The sequence below is a fragment of the Pan troglodytes genome, chromosome 6, assembly GCF_028858775.2.
Source record: "Pan troglodytes isolate AG18354 chromosome 6, NHGRI_mPanTro3-v2.0_pri, whole genome shotgun sequence".
Lineage (NCBI taxonomy): Eukaryota > Metazoa > Chordata > Mammalia > Primates > Hominidae > Pan > Pan troglodytes.
In genome coordinates this window covers 49,979,523-50,002,774 of record NC_072404.2, presented here as the reverse complement: position 1 = coordinate 50,002,774, position 23,252 = coordinate 49,979,523, and the positions used below count along the sequence as shown (strand labels likewise).

The 23,252-nt window shown below is 50.8% G+C and overlaps 1 protein-coding gene across 21 annotated transcripts; it reads left to right on the top strand.

Moving 5' to 3' along the window:
* Nucleotides 1–12,977: 12,977 nt before the first annotated feature.
* On the top strand, nt 12,978–23,206 carry POLD2 (DNA polymerase delta 2, accessory subunit). Of its 21 annotated transcripts, none has more exons than XM_063813888.1 (12): nt 14,339–14,708; nt 15,432–15,609; nt 15,696–16,057; nt 19,831–19,952; nt 20,153–20,276; nt 20,648–20,762; nt 20,880–21,078; nt 21,385–21,465; nt 21,623–21,780; nt 21,999–22,126; nt 22,496–22,597; nt 22,948–23,206. In XM_063813888.1, the coding sequence occupies exons 3-12, from the start codon at nt 15,838–15,840 to the stop codon at nt 23,106–23,108; spliced, it is 1,410 nt and encodes a 469-aa protein (XP_063669958.1). In that variant the 5' UTR covers nt 14,339–14,708; nt 15,432–15,609; nt 15,696–15,837; the 3' UTR covers nt 23,109–23,206. The 21 variants fall into 21 exon arrangements, with proteins under 21 accessions (XP_054543186.2, XP_016812370.2, XP_009451223.1 ...); XM_063813887.1 differs by lacking the exon at nt 15,432–15,609 and adding an exon at nt 14,830–15,000 and having other exon boundaries at nt 14,369–14,708; nt 15,782–16,057; XM_063813894.1 differs by having other exon boundaries at nt 14,369–15,000; nt 15,696–16,061; nt 19,835–19,952.
* Nucleotides 23,207–23,252: the final 46 nt, after the last annotated feature.

Below are 23,252 nucleotides of genomic sequence, written 5' to 3'. Positions count from 1 at the left end.
GGGCACCCCTTCCTGAAGGCCCCAAGAGGAAAGGCGTTTTCACCCAGACAGGTGTTCAGTTTTGATTTTATCTGGCGCCTGGCAATTTAATTACTAAATTGAAACTTGAGACTTCCTGGAATTATGGCATTTTCTGTTGCTTAGAGAGATTACAAAAGTCATAAACTGCCTGAGTTTCCATCCTGAAAGCAGGCCACCAGCCCACTCCACTGACCATGCTGGAACAGTGGATGAACAAAATCAAGTACCATTAGGATTCTACCACGTGAGTCTGCTTGTTCAACAAGCTGATTTCATAAAGTAAGGGATCATGTTATAATCCAAGCTTTACAGGGGTAAATTGTGAAAGACTAAAATGAACCAAAAAGATCATAGGTGTCCAGTTATCTGATTTGATGGGGTGTCTGAACCTTTTGTTATCTTTGAGCTGTTTCAAAACTCTCTAAATTATTATTATTATTTTTGAGACAGAGTCTCTCTCTGTCACCCAGGCTGGAGTGCAGTGGCATGATCTCAGCTCACTGCAACCTCCACCTCCCAGGTTCAAGTGATTTTCATGCCTCAGCCTCCCAAGTAGCTAGTATTACAGATGTGCACACCTTGCCTGGCTAATTTTTGTATTTTTAATAGAGACGTGGTTTCACCATGTTAGCCAGGCTGGTCTCGAACTCCTGACCTCTGTTGATCCACCTGCCTCTGCCTCCCAAAGTGCTGGGATTACAGGGGTGAGCCACCGTGCCCTGCCACAACTCTAAATTATAACTAATAGCAAGGCAATGGTTCTTCTCTATTAACGTGCAAATAAATGTTGTCCAGTGGAAGCACAACTGATTTTTCCCTTCTCTGTGGAAGAAGCCAATTTTGCATCTATTAAGCAAATTCATCTGGGCATTCCTAACCGTCTACACATGCACCGGCTCTTTGAATTCTTCTCTGAACCAGGCCCAGGAATAAGCCACAAGATGAGCACTGCCCAGCTCCTTGGGCTGTCACATCTTATTGATTCCCACATGAATTCACAAGTAAATAAAATATTTGGCGGTTGTTCACTTAGTATGCAAGTCAATATTTTGCTTTAAAAATATTATCCTTTCATACTCCTGATATAGTTGTCTGATAAGGTTAGTCCTTCCCACACCAAAACTGCCTGTATTAGTGTTGTTTGGAATAAACTGAGGGTAGAATGTATATGGTGTGTGTATGTGGTGTGTGTGTTTGTGTGTGTGTGTGCGTGTGTGTGTGAGAGAGAGAGAGAGAGAGACAAAAGAGAGAGACAGAAGGATAGAGAGAAACAGATGGGCACAGACCCAGGACATGAGTTCAGCCTACAATGACCAATATGACAGCCACTGGCCACTTGAAATGTGGTGTGAGTTGGGATATGCCAAAAGTGTAAAATGCACACAATATTTTGAAGATTTCATACAAAAAAGAATGCAAACATCTCATTAATAACTTTTATATAGATCGCATGTTGAAATGATAATGTTTTGGATATTAGATTATTACTAAAATTAATTTCACCTCTTTTCACTTTTTAAATGTGGCTACTAGAATATTTAGAATTCCATAAGTGGCTTGCATTTCTGGCTTTCACTCCTGTTGGAAAGCACTGAGTTAGACTGTGTAGTACGTCTATTTAAGACTGCAGTTTCCAGGCCGAACACCGTGGCTCACGCCTATAATCCCAGCACTTTGGGAGGCCGAGGCGGGCAGATCACCTGAGGTCAGGAGTTTGAGATAAGCCTGGCTAATGTGGTGAAACCCTGTCTCTACTAAAAATACAGAAATTAGCCAGGTGTGGTAGTGCATGCCTGTAGTCCCAGCTACTAGGGAGGCTGAGGCAGGAGAATCTCTTGAACCCAGAAGGGGAGGTTGCAGTGAGCCAAGATCAAGCCACTGCACTCCAGCCTGGATGACAGAGCAAGACTCCATCTCAAAAAAAAAAAAAAAAAAAAAAGGTAGAATAAAAATAAATAAATAAATAAAGACTGCAGTTTCTGGGAGACTCTGAGGCAGGCATTAGCCTTCTCTGCAGAGAGTACTTGCAGCAGGGAGCAGCAGTTTTGATGTCCTCAAAAGGAGCCAATTTCATTTGGGTAGGGTTGCCTCTGAGTATTCTAGCAGTACAGACAGAAAGGAGAGAAGGCTGTTTCCAGAAAGCAGAGATCATACGAATTACTTGTGAGACCAAACTTTTTCCTCAGGTGAAGCTCAGGCATCCCTTATGTGGAGTGTCTAACAGTCTACACCTGAGGATGTTGGACAGAAGGGGGTGTGAGTTGGGCATGGCTGGGGAGAGCTCTGGGAGGGGGAAAACCAGCTCCATGTTGTCCACCCACTGAAAGGAAAGCTCCCTCTGGGGGAGGTAGATGCCCCCTGGCCAGGCCTGCAGGGCCCTGCTCACTGTGAGCCCTGTGTGGTCCTGGCCTGGGTCCCACCAGCCATTGCCAGGCAACAGCTCCCAGTTGGAAAACAGAGCAAGGCTCCCTCTCAGAAAAAAAAAAAAGAAAGAAAGAAAAGAAAAGAAATACAACAGGTAACTAAGCATGACGGCTCACGCCTGAAATCCCAGCTACTTGGGAGGCCAAGGCAGAGGATTGCTTGAGCCTGGGAGGTTGAGGCAGCAGTGAGCCAGGATTCTGCAATTGCACTCCAGCCTGGGTGACAAAGTGAGACCCTATTAAAAAAAAAAATAGAGACAGAGAAAGAAAGACATGCAACAGGGCCAGGCGCAGTGACTCATACCTGTGATCCCAACACTTTGGGAGGCAGAGAAGGGAGGATTGCTTAAGACCAGGAGTGCAAGACCAACCTGGGCAACATGGCAAAAACCCATCTCTTCAAAAAATAAAAAAATTAGCCTGTTGTGGTGGTGCGCACCTATAGTCCCAGATATTCAGGGAGCTTGAACCAGGTCCAGGCTGCAGTAAGCCATGATCGTGCCACTGCACTCCAGCCTGGGTGACAGAGTGAGACCTTGTGAGAAAGAAAAGAAAGAAGGGAAGGAAGGAAGGAGGGAAGGAGGGAAGGAGGGAGGAAGGGAGGAAGGAAGAATATAGGACCCAAAGGGCCTAAATGCCCCCACTGTGCCCCAGTTCTGCGTGACTCAGGACCAGCCTCCTCCACACTCCCACCACCACAACCCTGCACCCTACTTGTTCCTGGGGGCCCCCAAGGGGAGCCTCACCAGAAGGCTCCTCATAAACCCACTGCCCCTTACCTTTCCTGTCTTTCTAGAAGCCTCAGAAGCCTTGCCACTCTAAGGACACCTCCATCTGAGCCAAGGCGCTCGCTCCAGATGTCCCAGAGCTCCTGGTCCTGGGTGTCCCTGCCACACAACCCCCCATGGAGCCCTGCTCTGGCTCAAGCCCCCTGACTGTGCATGAGCAGGCCTGTTGCCCTCACTGGGACTGTCCAGAGCCTTCCCATCTCTCTGGAGGGACTTCCATCAGTTTCTGCCCCTTCTCCTCTGCCAAGAACTCACGTTCAGTCTGATACAGAAGCATCATCTGGCACCCTCCTGAATGGAACCCAGAGTACCTCCTTTGTGGACCGGTCTCTGGATTTTCCCCACTCTCTCCCTTCAGCCATGCTGATGGCAGAGAAGGTAAGAACTTCCAGCCCACTTCTCTGGCAAGGGGAACTTGTCATCTGGGTCTGCAGAGAAGGTTCCACCTTATGCTCATAGTACATTATCTTTACTATGTACTAGGATATCACATTTAAAAGGACAAAAAAGGCCAGGCGGTGGCTCATGCTTGTAATCCTAGCACTTTGGGAGGCCGAGGCAGGTGGATTACCTGAGGCCAGGAGTTCAAGACCAGCCTGACCAACATGGCGAAACCCCATCTCTATTAAAAATACAAAAATTAGCTGGGTGTCGTGGCATGTGCCTACAATCCCAACTACTTGGGAGGCTGAAGCAAGAGAATCACTTGAACCCAGGAGGCAGAGGATGCAGTGAGCTGAGATCGTGCCACTGCACACCAGCCTGGGCGACAAACCGAGACTCCGTCTCAAAAAATAATAATAATAAAATACAACAAAATAAAAGAACAAAAAAAAGAAATGTAAAATACTTGAAGGGGCTTGTATAACATTAATAGGATTGACAGTATCTGCTTTCCAGGCTGAAGTGATTCATTCATTATTCTAGACGTCTTTAGTCCTTTGCAATTTGTGGTAATTAGGCTTTTCTTTTTAACATTAAAAATATACAAAAATAAAAGGCAAAAAAAGCGTCATCCCATTAGTCTGACCTTCCCCTCCTCCATCCCTGCCCCAACACCCTGAAGACCCTGGATGCAAACAAAGGCCCGAGGGAGCCTCTTCCCTCGCAGTGCAGGCCTCACCTGGGGCTCAGAGTCAGAATCTGCATTTTATTCCCTAGGACAACCTCTAGTCAGGGCAGAGGCCGGCTGTGCTGCCCAAGTGCCCTCACCCTAGCTTTGAGGCACCAGAAGGGCAAATGCAAATTAAAAATGAGAATAAGTTTATTCTCCTTGGTGAAAAAAAAAAAAAAGACTTTCCCCTCTCCTTTTTCTTTAGAAAATCTATCATTGCAAGTTCCTTCCTGGACTTTTTTTATGTAGATCTCTTCAAAAGCTAAATAAGCCTCTTTCAAGTTTCACATCCCAGGAATGTCTCCTTAAGGACCTAGGAGCTACCATTTGAAGTGTAATCACCAAGGGAGATACATCCTTATCTCCCAGTTTCCGTGGGCAAAGGGGAGCCTAACTTTAGCCCGGTGCCTAGCTCAAGTTGCAAACACACTTCCAGTCTTAAAGGAATGAATTTATTTTTTTTCCTTTAGGCAAACCCAGGTGGCCACCACAGTTACCTGGGGATTTACAGAGAACTGTGTGTGACCACTGGTGCTGTCAAGTCCTCTTACCTGAGCACCTGTGACGTTTCCCTTGAGAACGTGTACGGGATAGGTTGCACCTGGTTATATACAAGTGTGAGACTTCTTTCTGCCTTTGTAATTTATTAGCAGATTATCTGTGATGAGCATCGCAATCTGTTTAATGCCTATTCAATAATTAAATTTTTCTTTCTCTTCTTTTGTGGAAAGGTTTTCTGCATTGGCAGGAGATTTTTGTTTTTGATTATGTCCCCAACATGCCTGATGTTCCACCCCTCAAGAGCCTCAGCCTTGCCCAGGGAGGGCACGGGGGTGAGTGGCCTCTCCCACAGAGAGTGCTGGCCAAGTTGGCCCAGGTGCGCAGCAAGGGCTGCTGCCCAAAGGCTCCCTCCTGGTTGGCATGGGTCGGGACCCTGTTGTGTTGTGTTTTCGCTCTTTTTCGTAGAGTTCAAGGGGGTCCTGCTATGTTGTCCAGACTGGTCTTGAACTGACCTCAAGGGATCCTCTCGTCTCAGCCTCCCAAAGTGCTGGGATTACTGTGCCCAGCTTTGTGTTGTATTTTCTGATCTTATCCTGCAACCTCTTGAGCCCCCAACCTGGGCCCCAGTTCCTGCTGTGCCCCAGCCTGCCAGCCCTCTCTCTCTGCATATTCTTTCTTTAGCTGAGTTAACACCACTGATAAGGTTAAAGACAGGCTCTTAAATTTCTGCCCTGGCATGAGAAATATGTGACCCACATGCTTCTCCAGCTTAGCTGTCCAGTGTAACTGTCAGGGACTGATGGGCGCCTGCTGGCCCACAGCCCACCTCAGTCCTGACCCTCCCTGACAGGCTGAGAGAGGCCCCAGCCTGAACCTGGACTCCCCCATGTTCTGATATTCCTGCACAAGAGTGCAGAGGCCTGGTTAAGCTGGAGAAACATAAGGAATAGGTAGGTCTGCACACACTCACCTCTTCCTTTGCAGTGAACCTTCTAGAATCTTCTAGATGGAAAAGCTGGGGGTGTGGAGGTGTAGGGATAGGACAGCTGGGGGAGGCCTTGGCCAAGGTCAAGGAGTAGGCCCAGTCTCCCTCTCTGTGTGCCTGTCTGGGACTTGGTTTCCTGTCTGTGAAGCAGGGCTGGACTGGATATTGACAGCACCTGATGGTCATTGAGCTCCTCTGCCCCAGGCACTCAGCTGCTGGGCACAGTGCACACGTGGCAGTCCGGTGCCCTCTCACGCTCTGTGATGACTGAGTCTGTAGTTACACCCCTGGCCTCAGAATAAAGACTACACTTTCCGCCTCCCTCACTGGCAGGTATGACTAGGTGTGGTGGCAGTTTTCTCCTTAAGAGACAGATGTTTGTGCCTCCCTCCAACCCGCTGGCTAACACCTAGCTGGCACACAGCCTCCTGGGGCTATGAAGATGAGGGCCACAGCCACAGGGTGGGGGAGCCGTGAGCTGGGTCTGGCTGCGTCTCTGACATATGGGGGCATCACACATCACCTCTACCTCCCATCGGATGCTACACGAAGAGAACAAACTCCACCTGATGGAAGCTGCTGTTGTTTGAAGTCTTTCATACTCACAACAGAACCTAACCCCAACCAATACAGTATGAGTATTGGCCCCACGTGGTTAAGCAAGCTGTCCAAGGTTACACACAGCTGGGAGGTGGTGGAGCTGGGTTTGAGCCTGTTATTGACCTTTGTGCAGACAGACCTCAGAGCAGAGCACAAGGCAGCGAGGCTGTGGGTCTGGGGCTCCCTCTCCAGGAGAATCAACTGGCTGCACACAGCCTGGAGAGCCCATGGGCAACCTGAGTCCATGCACCTGGAAGTTTCTGTGTCCCACACATATCCAGGAGCTTAAAATGAAGATGTCTGAATTACCCAACCTCTTGATAGCACCAACCCAACCTTCCCAGCCTCCTCTTCTGAGGTCAGCCCAGAGCAAGCCCCTTGCAAAGCTGATTTAACTCAGAACCACTGGGCATACCCACGGGGCAGTGACCCTGCAGCCCTCGATTAAATGTGCAGATGGACTTGGGGGTGGGCTGGTACCCCAGATGGCCTCATTCTCCCAGGGTTGCAGAGCCCCTGAAAGCCACAGCCCTGTGTGCACACCACTGGGGAGTCATCACAGGATACTTCAAGAGTTCAGTGCCAGGCAAGGTGGCTCATGGCTGTAATCCCAGCACTTCGGGAGGCTGAAGCGGGCAGATCACCTGAGGTCAGGAGCTAGAGACCACCCTGGTCAACATAGGGAAACCCCATCTCTACTAAAAATACAAAAATTATCTGGGCGTGGTGGCGGGTGCCTGTAATCCCAGCTACTCAGGAGGCTGAGACTGGAAAATCGCTTGAGCCTGGGAGGCAGAGGTTGCACTGAGCTGAGATTGCACTGCTGCACTCCAGCTTGGGGGACAGAGTAAGACTCCATCTCAAAAAAAAGAGTTCTGTGTATCATTTAATGTGGAGATCCTCCCATCACGAGGATGAGGCTGTTTCTCTACTCCCCAGATCTGGGCTGGCCTGTGGTTTGTTGACCTCAGCCTTGTAGTTCTCACTTTCCTGGAACCTGAATGCCACCACGCGACATCCATAAGACAAAGCCCAGGATAAAAGATCACTTGGAGAGACAGGCCTGGCCTGGCACCACCCCGGCTGAGGCTGGACCCCTGGGAAGGAGACTCTGATGGACCTCCAGACCCAGTCAAATGACCACTTCCAAGGTCAGGCAAGAAGGGACAAAGAGCCACTGGCTCAGCCCACAGAATCTGAGAAATAAGAAACCGCTGCATTTTTTGAGCCAGTAAGATTTGACAGGTTTGTTTTGCAGCAATAGATGAGTGGTACCTCATCTTAGCCCATGTTCTGATGAAGACAAACAGTAGCATTGACAAAGTTTTAAGAAAAGTTAACCAAAAACTGGGATTCCTTTCTTCATTTTGACCCTTTGTTACAAGAAACAGAGGCCCACCCCACCAGACTCACTGTTCACTGGTCCCTGAGTGCCTGTGAGTCTCAGTGGGAGTTACCTTGAGACCAGCCCTTCTGAGTGGAGTGTGCTGGGTGCTGAGGTCAAGTCGAGCTCAGTCCAGGCTAAAAGGAGAGCAGCTCTGGCCAGGCTGTCAGGGCTGTGGTCTCCCCAAGAACCTCCTACCCTGGCCCCTCCAGGCTTTGCTGCTATGGTTGTGTGAGGGGAGTTGCTGTCCCAGCATTCTGGCCCCCTTGCCCCCAGCCCCTCCCTGACCTCCACGGGCTTCAGGCCTCAGTCCAGAGTCACCTCCTCTAGGAAGCCATCCCCCAGTGCAAGTCTGGGCGACATTCCTCCTTGCCTGGCCCACCTGCTCACTCTCATGCCATGGCTTTCTGTAAGCAAACACAAAGATAGGAACACCTCTGTCCCTGGCACAGAGCAGATGCTCTGGCAATATCTCATGAGTGAATGAAGGCACATAACAAACCTCCAGACCTGTGGAGACTGAAGGCTGAGAGCCTTTATAGATGCTGTGGGGCCAAGGAGTTTGCCAACTACAGCAGGTCATGCCCAGAGGTTTCTCTCTGGGTAGCAAGGTGTGTCTCCCACCAAAGGCCATTGGCATGGGGCCCGCCCTGCTGACCCGAGGCAGTGCACAGCAGAGGCCAGATGCAGTGAGAAGGAGCCTCTCCTTGGCCTGCTGTCTGCTGCCATGCCTGTGGGGGCGTGGACACAAGTGTGTGGCATAGAAGGTGGTGTGGCAGGTGAGAGGTTGGGGGTATGTATGTAGCAGGTGTGTGTGTGTGTATATGCATGTGGGGGTGTGTGTGCATGCATGTATGTGTGTGTGCATATGCATGTGTGTGCATATGCATGTGTGTGCATGGAGAGAGAAGACCTCCTCTTTCTGGCCCCTCTCCTAGCTGCCCCCCTCCCTCCTGCTGCCAACACACTGTCAACCCTTTACTGTCTTTTTCCTTGGGACTCGTTGATCTGTCTCTACCATCCCAGGTGTCTGGAGCAGCCTCTAACCTTCCATCTGCCAAGGTACTTCAGCCCCACCCCTCCCAGCTGTGGAATGTCCCCTAGGATGTGCCACTGACACAAAGAGCCACACAGCTCCAAAATAGAATATTATCTAACCCACTGCTCCCTTTGCTGTCAGCAACACCTCCACCACGCTTCTCCCAGGACCCCCTTGAACTCTCTGCTTCCTCCCTGAGGCCAAAGGAAAGACAGGAAAGGGGCCACCTTCCTGTCCTTGGGTCCCACAGAGATGTATCCTTGTAATGAAACCTACTTTATGCTTGAGTTGTATCCAGTTAGTTTCTGTGGCTTGCAATCAAGACCCACACCCACCTCAACCCAGGCTCTAAAGAGTAGACCCTTGTTTTTGCCTGGCTTGGGTTGACCTGGCACCTGCCAGGGTCCCAGCCTCTGAGTCAGCCCACCTTGCCCTCATCGGTGCCACCTCCAGGCGGCTGTACTTAGACTCTGGCTTCTGCCCTGGCCTGGCCTCTGGGAACTGCAGCTGTCTGCTTCCATCCTATGTGGATGGTGCCTGAAAGTGAATAGGGATCAGTTACCAGCCCAGTATCTGTCCCCTTCTCAATAGCACTGATTCCTATGGGGAACTGCTTTTCTTGGACTATGTATGGGTTTGGTGGGAGGGTAGTTCCTGTAACCAACCCTACAGGGTGTAGGAACCTAGACTCTCAGCAACATAACAGGCAGCAGGCTCCCAAGCTAAGTCTGGCCAGCTGGGCCACCTCTCCCAGATTCTGTTTCATGAGAGCATCATCCAAGAGCAGTGGGAACACTGGGGACGGTCCAGCCTAGGACTGGTATGCAGATCAGAGAATCCCAGATAGAAGGTGATTGCTGTTCTTCCAGCTTCTTGGCCCTCCAGAGCAACCATACTTCCCATCTGCCCCAAAACCTGATCCTCCAAACTCCCACCATTTCTGTGCATCCCCAATATCTAATAGATCAACTGCCTTTCATTTACATTTGTCACAACCAAATGATACACCTGCCCTTCACCCACTACTGAACTGCAGCTGGGTTAGTCCAAATTCAGGGCCCACGTGTCATTTCAAGCCTGTCTTGAATAATGTACACCTTCCTGCAATGTGAGGATGGCCACCACCTTGGTCTTATACCCACGGGTGTCCTGAGCTACATTTCTCATAATCAAAAATAAACTCAACACATCACTCCAGCCTGAGCAACAGAGCAAGACACTAGCTCTAAAAATAAAAAATAAAAACAAACAAATGAAAAACCCAGCAAACTTGGGGAAAGAGGAAGCACCTGATTTCCAGAGTTTCCACATCATGAGATGCAAATGTCCAGTTTTCAACAACAACAACAACAACAACAAAATCACAAGGCATACAAAGAAATAGGAGACTAAGACCCACTCAAAGAAAAGAATAAATAAGCAGAAGCCGTACCAGAGGAAAACCAGATGGCTGACTTACTAGACAAATACTTTAAAACAACTGTCTTAAAGATGCTTGAAGAGCTAAAGGAAAATGTGAACAAAGTCAAGAAAGTGATGGAACAAATGGAAATTCCAATAAAGTGATAGAAAACTTTTTGGAGTTTTTTTTCTTGGTAGCAAAAAATTATGAAGCTGAAGAATACAATAAATTCCCTAGAGGGCTTCAAAGGCAGATGTAAGCAAACTTGGCCAGGTGCAGTGCTCATGCTCATAATCCAGCATTTTGGAAGGCTGAGGCAGGAGGATTGCTTGAGCCCAGGAGTTTGAAACCAGCCTGGGCAACATAGAAAAACCCTATCTTTAAAAGAACTTATATAAAATTTAAAAATTATAAAATTTATTTTAAAAAATCAGCAATTTGAAGACTGGACATTGAAATTATCAAATTTGAGGAACAGAAAGGAAAAAGATGGAAGAAAAATAAACAGAGCCTAAGAGACCTGCGGGACACCATCAAGCAGACTAATACCCATTGTGGAAATTCCAGAAAGAGAAGAGAGTGAAGGACCAGAGAGATTATTAGGAGAAATAATGGCTGAAAAAGTCTCAAATTTGATGAATGACATGAATATGAACATTCAAAAATCTCGACAAACTCCAAGTAGGAAAAACTCAAAGATACTCATACTGAGATTCATCATAATCAAACTGCTGAAAGCCAAAGACAAGGAGACAATATCGAAAGCTGCAAGAGAGAAGTGACTCATCACATACAAGGGATCTTCAAAAAGATTATCAGATATCTTGGCTGGGCATGGTGGCTCACACCTGTAATCTTAGCACTTTGGGAGGCCGAGGCAGGTGGATCACTTGAGGTCAGGAGTTTGAGACCAGCCTGGCCAACATGGCAAAAACCCATCTCCATTAAAAATACAAAGATTGGTGAGGCATGGTGGTGCATGCCTGTAATCCCAGCTACTCGGGAGGCTGAAGCAGGAGAATCACTTGAACCTGGGAGGCGGAGGGTGCACCAAGCCAAGATCGTGCCACCACTGCACTCCAGCCTGGGTGACAGAGTGTGACCTTGTTTCAAAAAAAAAAAAAAGAAAAAGAAAAAAAAGATCATCAGCTATCTCATCAGAAACCTCAGAGGCCAAAAGGCAGTAGATTGATATATTCAAAGTGCTAAAAGAAAAAAATAAATCTGTCAGCTGAGAATCCTGTATCTGTATCTCACTTAACCATTATTTTAAAATAAGGGAAAATGAAGACATTCCCAGATAAACACAAGCTGAGGGAGTTCATTATCACTAGATCTGCCCTGCAAAGAAAGCCAAAGAAAGCCTTTCAGGATGAAATGAAAGGATACTAGACAGTGACTCAAACAAAGCTGAATAAAGAGGCCAGGCATAGTGGCTCACACCTGTAATCTCAGCACTTTGGGAGGCTGAGATGGGCGGATCACCTGAGGAGTTGGAGACCAGCCTGGCTAATATGGTGGAACCCCATCTCTACGAAAAATACAAAAATTAGCCAGGTGTGGTGGCACATGCCTGTAATCCCAGCTACTTGGGAGGCTGAGGCAAGAGAATCACCTGAACCCAGGAGGCGGAGGTTGCAGTGAGCCGAGATTGTGCCACTGCACTCCAGCCTGGGTGACAGAGTGATACTCTGTCTCAAAAAAAAAGCCGAATAAACGAATAAAGATCTCATCTATGGCCATACCACCCTGAATGTGTCCAATCTCAGAAGCTAAGCAGAGTTGGGCCTGGTTAGTACTTGGAGGGGAGAAATAACGGTCTATGCTAAAGGAAAATTCAGGTGCAATTAAAGTAAAATTAATTATATAAAAGAGAATACATTAAAAGCTAGTATTATTGTAACTTTGGTTTGTAATTCCACCAAGTGGAATTTGTTCCTGAAATGCTAGAATGGTTCAACATAAAAATCAATAAATGTAATAGACCACATTAACAGAAAAAAAACCCACACGGTCATCTCAATTGATGTCAAAAAAGTATTTGACAAAATTCAACACTCTTTTGAATGAAGAAAAAGCTCAACAAACTAAGAATAGGAGGAAACTACCTCAAATAATAAAATCCATAGGCCAAATCCCCAAACTCACAGCTAGCAACATATTTAATGCTAAAGACTGAAAGCTTCCCCTTTAAGATCCGGAATAAGACAAACATGCCCACTTTCACCACTTCTACTCAACATAGTATGGGAAGTTCTAGCCAGAGTAATCAGGTAAGAAAAAAGAAATAAAAAGCATCTGAATTGGAAAGGAAGAAGTAAAATTATTTGTTTGCCCAATACATGTACAATGTTTCAGGTGAAGGCTCAGAACAGTACAACCTTACCAGCAAGAGTCCTGCTGTCTCTGTGTGAATCCCAGCTATTACTCTGTAGCTACATGATCTCTCTTGCCCTCCCTGCCTCAATTTCCTCATGTGTAAAGTGGGAGAAAAATAATAGTTCATGCTTCAAAGTTTTTTTGTTTGTTTGTTTGCTTTGAGACAGCGTCTGGCTCTGTCGCTCAGGCTGAAGTGCAGTGGTGCAATCTTAGGTCACAGCAACCTCAGCCTCCTGGGCTTAAGCGATCCTCCCACCTCGGCCTCCCAAAGTGTTGGGATACAGGCGTGAACCACTGTGTCTGACCCAAAGGATTATTTGAGAAGCAGATGAATTAATGTGTCATAACCTCAAAGCAGTTGCAAAGGCATTTAATAATTAAAATATCACATTTTAAATTAAAATATCACATTTTAAATTAAAATATCACATTTTAAATTAAAATATAAGGCTGGGCGTGGTGGCTTATGCCTGTAATCCCAGCACTTTGGGAGGCTGAGGTGGGAGGATCACTTGAGCCCAGGAGTTCCAGACTAGCCTGGGCACCATTGGGAGACCCTGTCTCTACACACACACGCACACACACACACAAACTTAAAGTAGCCAGGCGCGGTGCTGCGCGCCTGTGGTCCCAGCTACTCGGGAGGCTGAGGCGGGAGAATCACTGGAGCCTGGGAGTTCGAGGCTGCAGTGAGCCGAGATCGCACCACTGCACTCCAGCCTGGGCCACAGAGCAAGACGCTGCCTCAAACAAACAAACAAAAACAAAACTTAAAATATTAAGTAATAATTAACGAGTGTTAATATCCACTCGTTGTGGAGACAAGACCTGGACTTAGGAAACAGGCCCAGGGAAGTAGCAGAACAGTAGCGCTAGAGGACGCCTGGGAGAATCAGCGCGCGGCGGGAAGAGCCCGGGAAGCTTAGTGGGTTCTCTTGATGGGGTGAGGAATTCTATAAATTAGTGGAGATGGAAAAAAAAAAAAAAGTATTCCCAAAGTGGGAGACAGCACTCAGAAAGACGTGGTGGTAAGAACGAGTATGAGTAACGGGGACAACGAGGACACTGGAGATTGGGGAGTGTTGGGCTGGAAGCTGGTGTGCAGCTGTGGGCAAGCTAGGGAGGACCCCGAAACCGCCAATGCGTTTCCCGGACGCAGACGCTGGCAGGACGGGAGGAACCCCGAGACCCCGCGCCATCCCTTCAGGAAGAGTTACTTCTCCCCGGCCAAGTTAGTGGGCCTTGGGCCTTCTTTCTGTTGGGATCCTCCTCGCGTGTCGCCATCGCTACAAGTGGGCAGCTCTGCGGGGAAAGCTGGGACGCTGGGGGCTTCACCAAGGAGGCCGGCGGCCGACCACTGGGAGGTCTGGCGGGGTGACGACCACTGGGAGGTTTGGGCAGGGCCTGACGGGCTGACGCGGTCAGCCCACTGGAGGCCGACACCTCCCGTCAGCCCAACCCCTGCACGCGCGGCCGCCAACCGAAGACCCGCGGCGCCGGCCTGCGAGCCCCCGCCCCGCGTTGCCCAGGAAACCGAGGGTGTGGCTCCGCGTTCTCTGGGCGTCCCAGGGACTGGGCGCACAGTGGTCGGCGGGATGAGGCGCCTGGTGACGGACGGGGCGAGGAGGGCAGCGATTGGTGAGATTAGGCGATGGGCGGGGAAGCCGCGCGGGGATTAGCGAGTTGCGGCGATGGGCGGGGCAGGCGCGCGGGGATTGGCGGGATGCGGCGCGCCGCGCGGTGAGTGGGGTCCAGGGAAACGGGGTCAGCTGGGGGTGGCAGTTCCAGGCCGCGAGGCCGGGCTCCTGGGTCGGTGGGCTGGTGTCTTGGCGGACGTCCCGCAGTTGCCGCGTGGATCCGAGCCGGGGCACCCGCCGTGACTGGGACAGCCCCCAGGGCGCCCTCGGCCCCATCCCGAGTAGCGCGGCCTGGCTGCTGCCGCCATCAAGCACGTTCGAGCCAAAAGCTCCTAATGAGTCACTCGTTAGACACGTGTGCGGAGCCTGTGTCCCAGGCCAGTGCTGTCCCGTGGAGATAGATTGCAAGCCACTAGGGAATTTTTTAACTTTCTAGTAGGTGTACGAAAAAAGTAAAACGAAACAAATCAATTGGAGTAAATCCATAAATATATTCAAACTATTATTTCAATTGTATGTGAAAAAATTATTGGGATATTCTTTGTACTATTCTTAGAAATCCATTGTGTGTCCAACCCAAACATCACAGTTGGACTCACCACATCTCCTGTACTTCGTAGCCCTAGGTGGCTAGTGGCATAAGACACAAAAATCTCAGCCCTCCTGGAGCTTATGGTCTAGTTGGAGCAGGCAGACAATACATTTAAAATATACAGTTTGTTAGAAGGTAAATGTTGTAAACAACAATAACAATTGAAGTACTGGGGAGAGTTGCAGTTGTAAATCAGATGGGCAGGGCACAAGGTAACATTTGAGTAAAGATGTAAGAACTTGAAGGAGATGGGCAAGTGAGCCCTATAAGTATACGGGAGAGGGGCAAGCAAGAGTTCAGAGGCCCCTTGCTGTGGGGAGGGATCCAAGGTGGAGGAGTGGGAACCAGGAGGGGAGAGGACCACTGGAGCAGATCTCATAGGCAGTTGTAAGGACTTGGGGCCTTATTCAATGAAATGAGGACACTTTGGAGAGTTTTGAACAGAGCAGTGACTGATTTATGTTTTGGTTTTGGTTTAGTTCTTTCTATTATTATTTAATAATAGGCTTATTATTTCACAGAAGTTTTATTTAATAAGGCAGACCTCTTGTCTGGAAATGAGACAGGTGCCGGAGAGCTGGATGGAGGCAGATCGGGAATTCCATTTGGGGCAAACTGAACTTGATTGAGACCCTGGTAGTTGTCCAGATGGAACAGGACACCTGAGTCTAGGGTTCGGGAAGAACTCCAGATGGGACAAACACTCCTAGCTTTCCTTTTCTCTTTTTGGATGACCGCTACAGGGTGAGACATCGGTATCCAGGCACGATAAATTTCCAAGTGGACACAATGTCTGGTGTCAACTACAGCTGTTCCCCTTCTTTTCCCAGTATCCTTTGGGTGCAGTGAGACACCAGGAGAGCTGCTGCTTTGGGGGATGGACAGGGGCAGCAGGAATGCCTTTGTGTTTTCGCAGTGAACCTCCTTGGCCTGGGCGAAGCTGTGTGGACCAAGCAAGTCAGGAGTGTGGCCATGTTTTCTGAGCAGGCTGCCCAGAGGGCCCACACTCTACTGTCCCCACCATCAGCCAACAATGCCACCTTTGCCCGGGTGCCAGTGGCAACCTACACCAACTCCTCACAACCCTTCCGGCTAGGAGAGCGCAGCTTTAGCCGGCAGTATGCCCACATTTATGCCACCCGCCTCATCCAAATGAGACCCTTCCTGGAGAACCGGGCCCAGCAGCACTGGGGTAAGTGAGAGTTTGGGAAGGTGCTTCCCCCACAGCATCCCTGAACTTAGAAGTGTTCTGCAAGAGAATGGGAACAGTTTATCTAATTGATCCCACTTCCTGTTACCTTGGGAAAATTAACCTCTTTTTCCCTCAGTTTCTTCTTAAGACAGTAACAAGGATTAAATTAAGTAATTTGTGGGTTTGGAGTTAGTTTTAGTTCAGAGGCTGGTTGGAGATGAGGACATAGTTCTGGCGGTGATGGCGATTACTTCACTGGCAGAGGAAAATGGTTTTCCTATCTTCAGTGCAGATTATTCAGGTATTTGCCTGTGCTGTAGCCAGAGAGCCCCTCAGTGTGGCAAGCCTGGCGCCAGGCACCAGGAGCCAAGACTGGTGAGGATGCACTCTCTGGTCTCCAGGGGACCCCCTCTGTTCACTCATGTCTGTTTGCCTCTCCTCCTGGCCCCCATATTTGCTGGCCATGAATTTTCCTGTCCCTTGGGCTCTCTGTCTTTCCTAATAAAGTGGCCTGCCCAACACAACCCTTGTTCTTTGCCCCCATTTCTTCCCTGGTGATCTCTCCTGCAGTTGGATTACTCTTGGTGGTGAAGCAGGGACCCCCATCTCCCCCTTTGAGTTTATTTGAGTTTTAGGTGCTGCTGCATTCCCCCATTCCTACCACTTACATAAGAGTGGCTTTCCAGGTAATTTTCAAATCCATCTCCTATTATATTTTTAAACTGAGGATTTAGTAGGTGAGACCAGGTCTTACTCATTTTTACTGTCCTTGGCACCAGGCAAAATGGATCTCAGCCCTAGTTGCACATTGGAATCCCCTGGGGAGCTTTGAGAAGCCCATCTCATCCCATGCCAAGCCAAGATCAATTCTCGTTATAGGCAGGCAGGAGAACCCTGGGCCTAGAAATCTAGCTAGAACCTCAAATTCATTAGGGATATGTATTAGTCCATTTTCACATTGCTATAAAAAACTACCTGAGATAGGGTAATTTATAAAGAAAAGAGGTTTAATTGACTCACAGTTCCTCATGGCTGGGGAGGCCTCAGGAAACTTAACAATCATGGCAGAAGGCGAAGGGAAAGCAAGGCACGTTTACATGATAGCAGGAGAGAGAGAGCAAGGGGAACTGCCAACCATTTTTAAACCATCAGATCGCATGATGGCTTGATCTCACTCACCATCACAAGAACAGCATGGGGGAAATCCACCCCCACGATCCAGTCACCTCCCACCAGGTCCCTCCGTCAACATCGTGTGGATTATAATTCCAGATGAGATGTGGGTGGGGACACAGAGCCAAATCATATCAGGATGTTTTCTGTTTTGTTTACCTGAGACAAAGTGCTGTTCACCTCTCCTCTCCCACATAATCAGGGGCTCCCTCCTGCGGCTCCGGTAGCTTTTCCTCACTTTCCTTTCAGCCCTCGGGACACCTTCCTTGGCTCCTTTCAGAGCTCAGTTACTACTTGGGCCCAATGTCAATGCCACCTTCTAGATTCTTTCCGGCAGCACCTCCTCTGGTCGCACATTTCTCTTCCAGTTATTGGAGCTGTCAAAAAAGCTCCCCAGTGATGGACGACAGCGATTTCACTGTGCTCACAGACTGGTCAGGAAACCAAACAGCTGCCACAGTGAATGTGTTGATAGCAGCGGGGCAGCAGTAGCACTCGCTCACAGGCCTGGTGGTTGGTGCTGGCCCCCACCCTGAATACCTACATGTGGCTTCTCCGTGTGGCCTGTGCATCCTCACTGAAGCTCAGCCTGTCTCTCCAAATTGGTCTTTCCACTCACCTGTTCCCCAAACCTGCCCAGACCTTCCTGCTGTAGGCTTTTCCCTTCACTTGGCACACTCTTTCCCTCGTCTTCCCATGGCCCCGTCTAAGCCCCACTGTCAGCTGAAGTGTTACATTCTTTGAGGGGCCACCTGAAGCCACCTTGCAATGAGGGCCTCCGTTTTCTACCTCAGCTCACCATTTGTTCACAGCACTTGTCACTGTGGCGAGTTACTTGTTTATGGCCTGTTGTCGTTCTCCTGCCTAGACCCAGTGGGCTGAGTGGGGGCAAGTGTTGGCTTTTATGTCCAGTTTTGATCTTGGTGCCAGCACATTGCCTGGGTGGAAGCATGTCCTACTATCGGTTACAGGGATGTCATTCTGCCCAGTGCTCAGGGGCATACACTTGGATCCCAGTTGTGTGCCCTTGGACACGTTGCTTAACCTCTCTGTGCATCAGTTGGGTGATAATATCTACTCCTGGCACATTTTCAGGGTTGGCTGAGTTACATGTACAGTGCTTAGGCCACCTGGGGGAGAGTAAGAGTGGGATACGTGAGGATGTGGAGTCTGTTGCATTTCTGTCTGCTGCTGGCATCCTTCTTGTCTTGTTTTGAGTTGCTCGCCTCTGTCTGCTCCCTAGGGCGTAGATTTGAGGAATATTCCTGGTTCTTCCCAGGCAGCAGGGGCTCAGGCTGTGCTGGAGTCAGCTAGGCTAAGGGGCTGGTCTGGCATCCGCGTTGTCCTGTCACCTCCTCGGTGTTTTCTCCAGGCCTGGATCTGTGCTGTGTGGGGACCTGTATTCCTCCCTCCTGCCCTCACTGATTCTCCATACCTTTCTTCTCGAGAGTGCCAAGCCCCTCCCATGTGTTCTTGTTCATACCTAGGATCCCGGGAAGGGGCTGGGGAAGACGGTGCCCAGGTGCCCTGGGTAAACAAAGCCACCTGACTCCACGGGAATGGAATGGGTGGAGGGGATCTGAGGTCTGCATTTTGAGTATCTCTGGTCTCAGAGGATGAAGCATTTGGTGGGGGTTGGGGGTGGGGGGTAGGGTGGAAGAATCTAAAGTCTTAAAAGAAAATGGCAGTTATTTGTGGGGCAGGGCTGTGTTGAGACTTGGCATGCTTCTTTTTAAGAGTCAGTGTTGTAATTTAGGTATAAGTGAAGCAGTACTTTGTATTAGTTTCCTGTAGGCGCTGTAACAAAGCACCACAAACTGGTTGACTTAAAACAACAGACATGGCCGGGCGCGGTGGCTCACGACTGTAATCCCAGCACTTTGGGAGGCCGAGGCAGGCAGATCACAAGGTCAAGAGATTGAGACCATCCTGGCTAACACGGTGAAACCCTGTCTCTACTAAAAATACAAAAAAAAAAAAAAAATTAGCTGGGCATGGTGGCACACGCCTGTAGTCCCAGCTACTCGGGAGGCTGAGGCAGGAGAATGGCATGAACCCAGGAGGTGGAGCTTGCAGTGAGCTGAGATCGCGCCACTGCACTCCAGCCTGGATGACAGCGAGACCCCGCCTCAAAACAAAAACAAAAACAGAAACAACAATAACAGAAAAACACAGACATTTACTCTCTGGCAGTTCTGGAGGCCAGAAGTTGAAATCCAGATGTCAGCAGGATTGGCTCCTTCTGAAGGCCCGAGGGGAGGGTCCTTCCTGGCCTCCTCCCTGGCGTTCCTGGGCTTGTGGCCGCATCACTCCGCTCTGCCCGTCTTCACATTCCCTCTTGTCTGTGTGTCTGTCTCTCTGTTCTCATGAGGACACTTGGCATCCAGGGCCCAACCACACCCAGAGTCCCTGGTCTCCTGTGGCTGACTCACTTTTTACTGTCACCGTGAAGTCCAGGGGGTCCTTGTACTTGATGTTCTCTCCTGGCAAGGGCCAGGGCCCTGTGATTGGCCTCTCGTGGAGTGCTGGGCAGGGCCTCCATGGCCTCTGTCGGGCGGGGTGGCTACTTCATCTCTGAGTCTGTACCCCTCGTGTCCCAGGCAGTGGAGTGGGAGTGAAGAAGCTGTGTGAACTGCAGCCTGAGGAGAAGTGCTGTGTGGTGGGCACTCTGTTCAAGGCCATGCCGCTGCAGCCCTCCATCCTGCGGGAGATCAGCGAGGAGGTGAGGCAGGGTGCTACACAGTGGGGCTGCCAGGCAGACCTGGCCTCCCACTAGAACACCTCCCTGGGGGTGGGGTTGTGGGGAAGCAGCTTCAGAGACAATGGGCTCCAGAGGGGTGGGGGCTGCGGTGCCAGCTCACTAACACCAGAGCCTTGGTGGGCTCTGGCCCCAAGATTATACCTCCTGTCTCTGCATTCCAGCACAACCTGCTCCCCCAGCCTCCTCGGAGTAAATACATACACCCAGATGACGAGCTGGTCTTGGAAGATGAACTGCAGCGTATCAAACTAAAAGGCACCATTGACGTGTCAAAGCTGGTTACGGGTAGGGAGCCCAATGAGAGGATGTGGGTGATGCAGGTGAAGAGCCCAGCGGTGGTGTGTTAGGGATGGTGTGAGTGGGGAGCCTGGGGGGAGTGGGGGGGTGTGGCCTGGGCACACGTGTGTTCTTGAGGAGGTAGGTGAGGCTCCAGGCGGTCGGAGGCCATCAGATTGGGTGAGACCTGGCTGGGAGATGGGTCTCCCCACCTCCATCCAAGGGCAGTGACTCCAGGAAGCAGGCATGCATCCTGGAGTCCTAGGTGAGAATTCACCAATGTGGTTGTGGAGAACTGGCTTGTTTTGCCCGTTGGGGTGACTGGAAGGAGTGGTAGCACCTGGGGCTCCCTGCTCAGGCCTGATGCCCCTGCTCCCCAGGGACTGTCCTGGCTGTGTTTGGCTCCGTGAGAGACGACGGGAAGTTTCTGGTGGAGGACTATTGCTTTGCTGACCTTGCTCCCCAGAAGCCCGCACCCCCACTTGACACAGATAGGTGAGCAGCAGTTATCGGGAGCTGGAACCAGCTCATGGTCAGTGGAATCTTTGAGTTGCACCTAGGAGGGGCTGCCTCCCTTCTCGGCACCCTGGAGGACCCCACCTTCTCCCACAGGTTTGTGCTGCTGGTGTCCGGCCTGGGCCTGGGTGGAGGTGGAGGCGAGAGCCTGCTGGGCACCCAGCTGCTGGTGGATGTGGTGACGGGGCAGCTTGGGGACGAAGGGGAGCAGTGCAGCGCCGCCCACGTCTCCCGGGTTATCCTCGCTGGCAACCTCCTCAGCCACAGCACCCAGAGCAGGGATTCTATCAATAAGGTATGGAGCCCACCTGGCTGCATTCAGCCCCAGCCCAGGAGCCTGCAAGCCTGTAAGACCCTCCTTTCCCATGGCGAGTAGGGTACCCTGTGAGGTCTCGCAGGTCGGTGGGAAGCACCCTGCAGTGACTCTGGGGCCTCCTGCAATGGGGCTCCTCGTGCCCAGGCCCTCGCTGAGGATGGTGGGAGGCTTGAAGGGAGTGAGGGTCTATGGGACAACAACTGCATCTTCCAGCTGGTGGGGCTCTGCTCTCCTCTGAGCCTGGGACTCGCCTGGGCCTGATGGCCTCCTGGGCTTCTATTCCAGGCCAAATACCTCACCAAGAAAACCCAGGCAGCCAGCGTGGAGGCTGTTAAGATGCTGGATGAGATCCTCCTCCAGCTGAGCGTGAGCGAGCTGGGGGCTGGAGGGGTGATGGGGATTGCAGTCTTCAAAGCTGCCACTGGGCAACAGAAGGCAGGCAGGAGGGCAGGGGGAGTGGCCGGAGTTGGTGTAGGGGGCTCCTTCGGGGCCCTGTGAGCTCTCCCTGCCCTGTGCCTTCCAGGCCTCAGTGCCCGTGGACGTGATGCCAGGCGAGTTTGATCCCACCAACTACACGCTTCCCCAGCAGCCCCTCCACCCCTGCATGTTCCCGCTGGCCACTGCCTACTCCACGCTCCAGCTGGTCACCAACCCCTACCAGGCCACCATTGATGGAGTCAGGTAGCTGGCACAGCCACACTTCAGTCTGACCCAGCCTTTTGCCTCAGGAGGCACAAAGGGAGGGGAGGGAGGGCCCAGGAAGGTGGCAGGACTGCAGAGGCCCACCTAGCATCTGTTCCTTCTCTCTGGGGCATCCCCACAAGAGCGCCAGATGAGCTCTGGGCTGACCACTATGGGTGGCACCCAAAGCCAAGGGTCAGCTGAGCTTTGCCTTGCAGATTTTTGGGGACATCAGGACAGAACGTGAGTGACATTTTCCGATACAGCAGCATGGAGGATCACTTGGAGATCCTGGAGTGGACCCTGCGGGTCCGTCACATCAGCCCCACAGCCCCTGACACTCTAGGTAACAGGCTCAGCCATACGGGGTGGGAGCAGAGGGCCAGGAGGCCTGGCAGGACCCTGAAGTGCACAGGGTCCCCCAGTGGGTTTGCACTTGCCAGCATTGCTGAGAACTGTCTGAGGAGAAGTTCAGAGGCTTGGCACCTGCTCTGGAAGCTACTCTGGAATCTTAATTCTAAGGCCAATGGCTGCCCACCCCAATGGGCAGCAACAGCAGGGCCAAGGTCTTGTGACAATGTCTGGAGGTGCCCCTATTGTCACACTGGGGGTCTCCTACTGGCCTGCAGTGGGAGGAGGGGCTGCAGCCCCACATCCTGTGCAGAGTGCTAGTGCTGAGGCGGAACCCTCCTCAGAGCTGCCCCTTCTCCTCCAGGTTGTTACCCCTTCTACAAAACTGACCCGTTCATCTTCCCAGAGTGCCCGCATGTCTACTTTTGTGGCAACACCCCCAGCTTTGGCTCCAAAATCATCCGAGGTAATTTTTGTCTTCTGGGGGCCCAGGCCTGATTTGCTGATTTGCTCTCACCTGGGGACAAGGTTCACAGAGAAGAAAACCTGCATTGTGGAGTCCCCCTGGCCCTTGTGGGATGGACAGCTGAGGTCTTCTGCACAGCTGCCATTTCACTGTGGGAGCCAAGCTGCCTCGCCAGCTGGGCAGGGACTGGAACGGCTCCCAGCCTGTGTGCCTCTCAAGGCTAATCTCTGGTCTCCTATTGTCACTGCCCCACTGTGTGCCAACGGGGACTCCTGTTTATTTCTGGCAGCTTCTCTTTGAGGCAGGACTTACTTGGAACCTACAGTGGGTCCTATGTGACTTCTTTGCAGGTCCTGAGGACCAGACAGTGCTGTTGGTGACTGTCCCTGACTTCAGTGCCACACAGACCGCCTGCCTTGTGAACCTGCGCAGCCTGGCCTGCCAGCCCATCAGCTTCTCGGGCTTCGGGGCAGAGGACGATGACCTGGGAGGCCTGGGGCTGGGCCCCTGACTCAAAAAAGTGGTTTTGACCAGAGAGGCCCAGATGGAGGCTGTTCATTCCCTGCAGTGTTGGCATTGTAAATAAAGCCTGAGCACTTGCTGATGTGAGCCTTGAGCCCTGGGCACTCTGGCTATGGGACTCCTGCAGGGGTGC

Bases quoted from the DNA above. Each gene is read 5' to 3' on its own strand.
- POLD2 (XM_054687211.2), top strand. From the start codon at position 13,677: ATGAGTAACGGGGACAACGAGGACACTGGAGATTGGGGAGTGTTGGGC. The intron at 19,953-20,152 runs GTGAGGCAGGGT...TCTGCATTCCAG, and splicing joins TGCGGGAGATCAGCGAGGAG to CACAACCTGCTCCCCCAGCC. The intron at 21,781-21,998 runs GTAGCTGGCACA...TTTGCCTTGCAG, and splicing joins GCCACCATTGATGGAGTCAG to ATTTTTGGGGACATCAGGAC.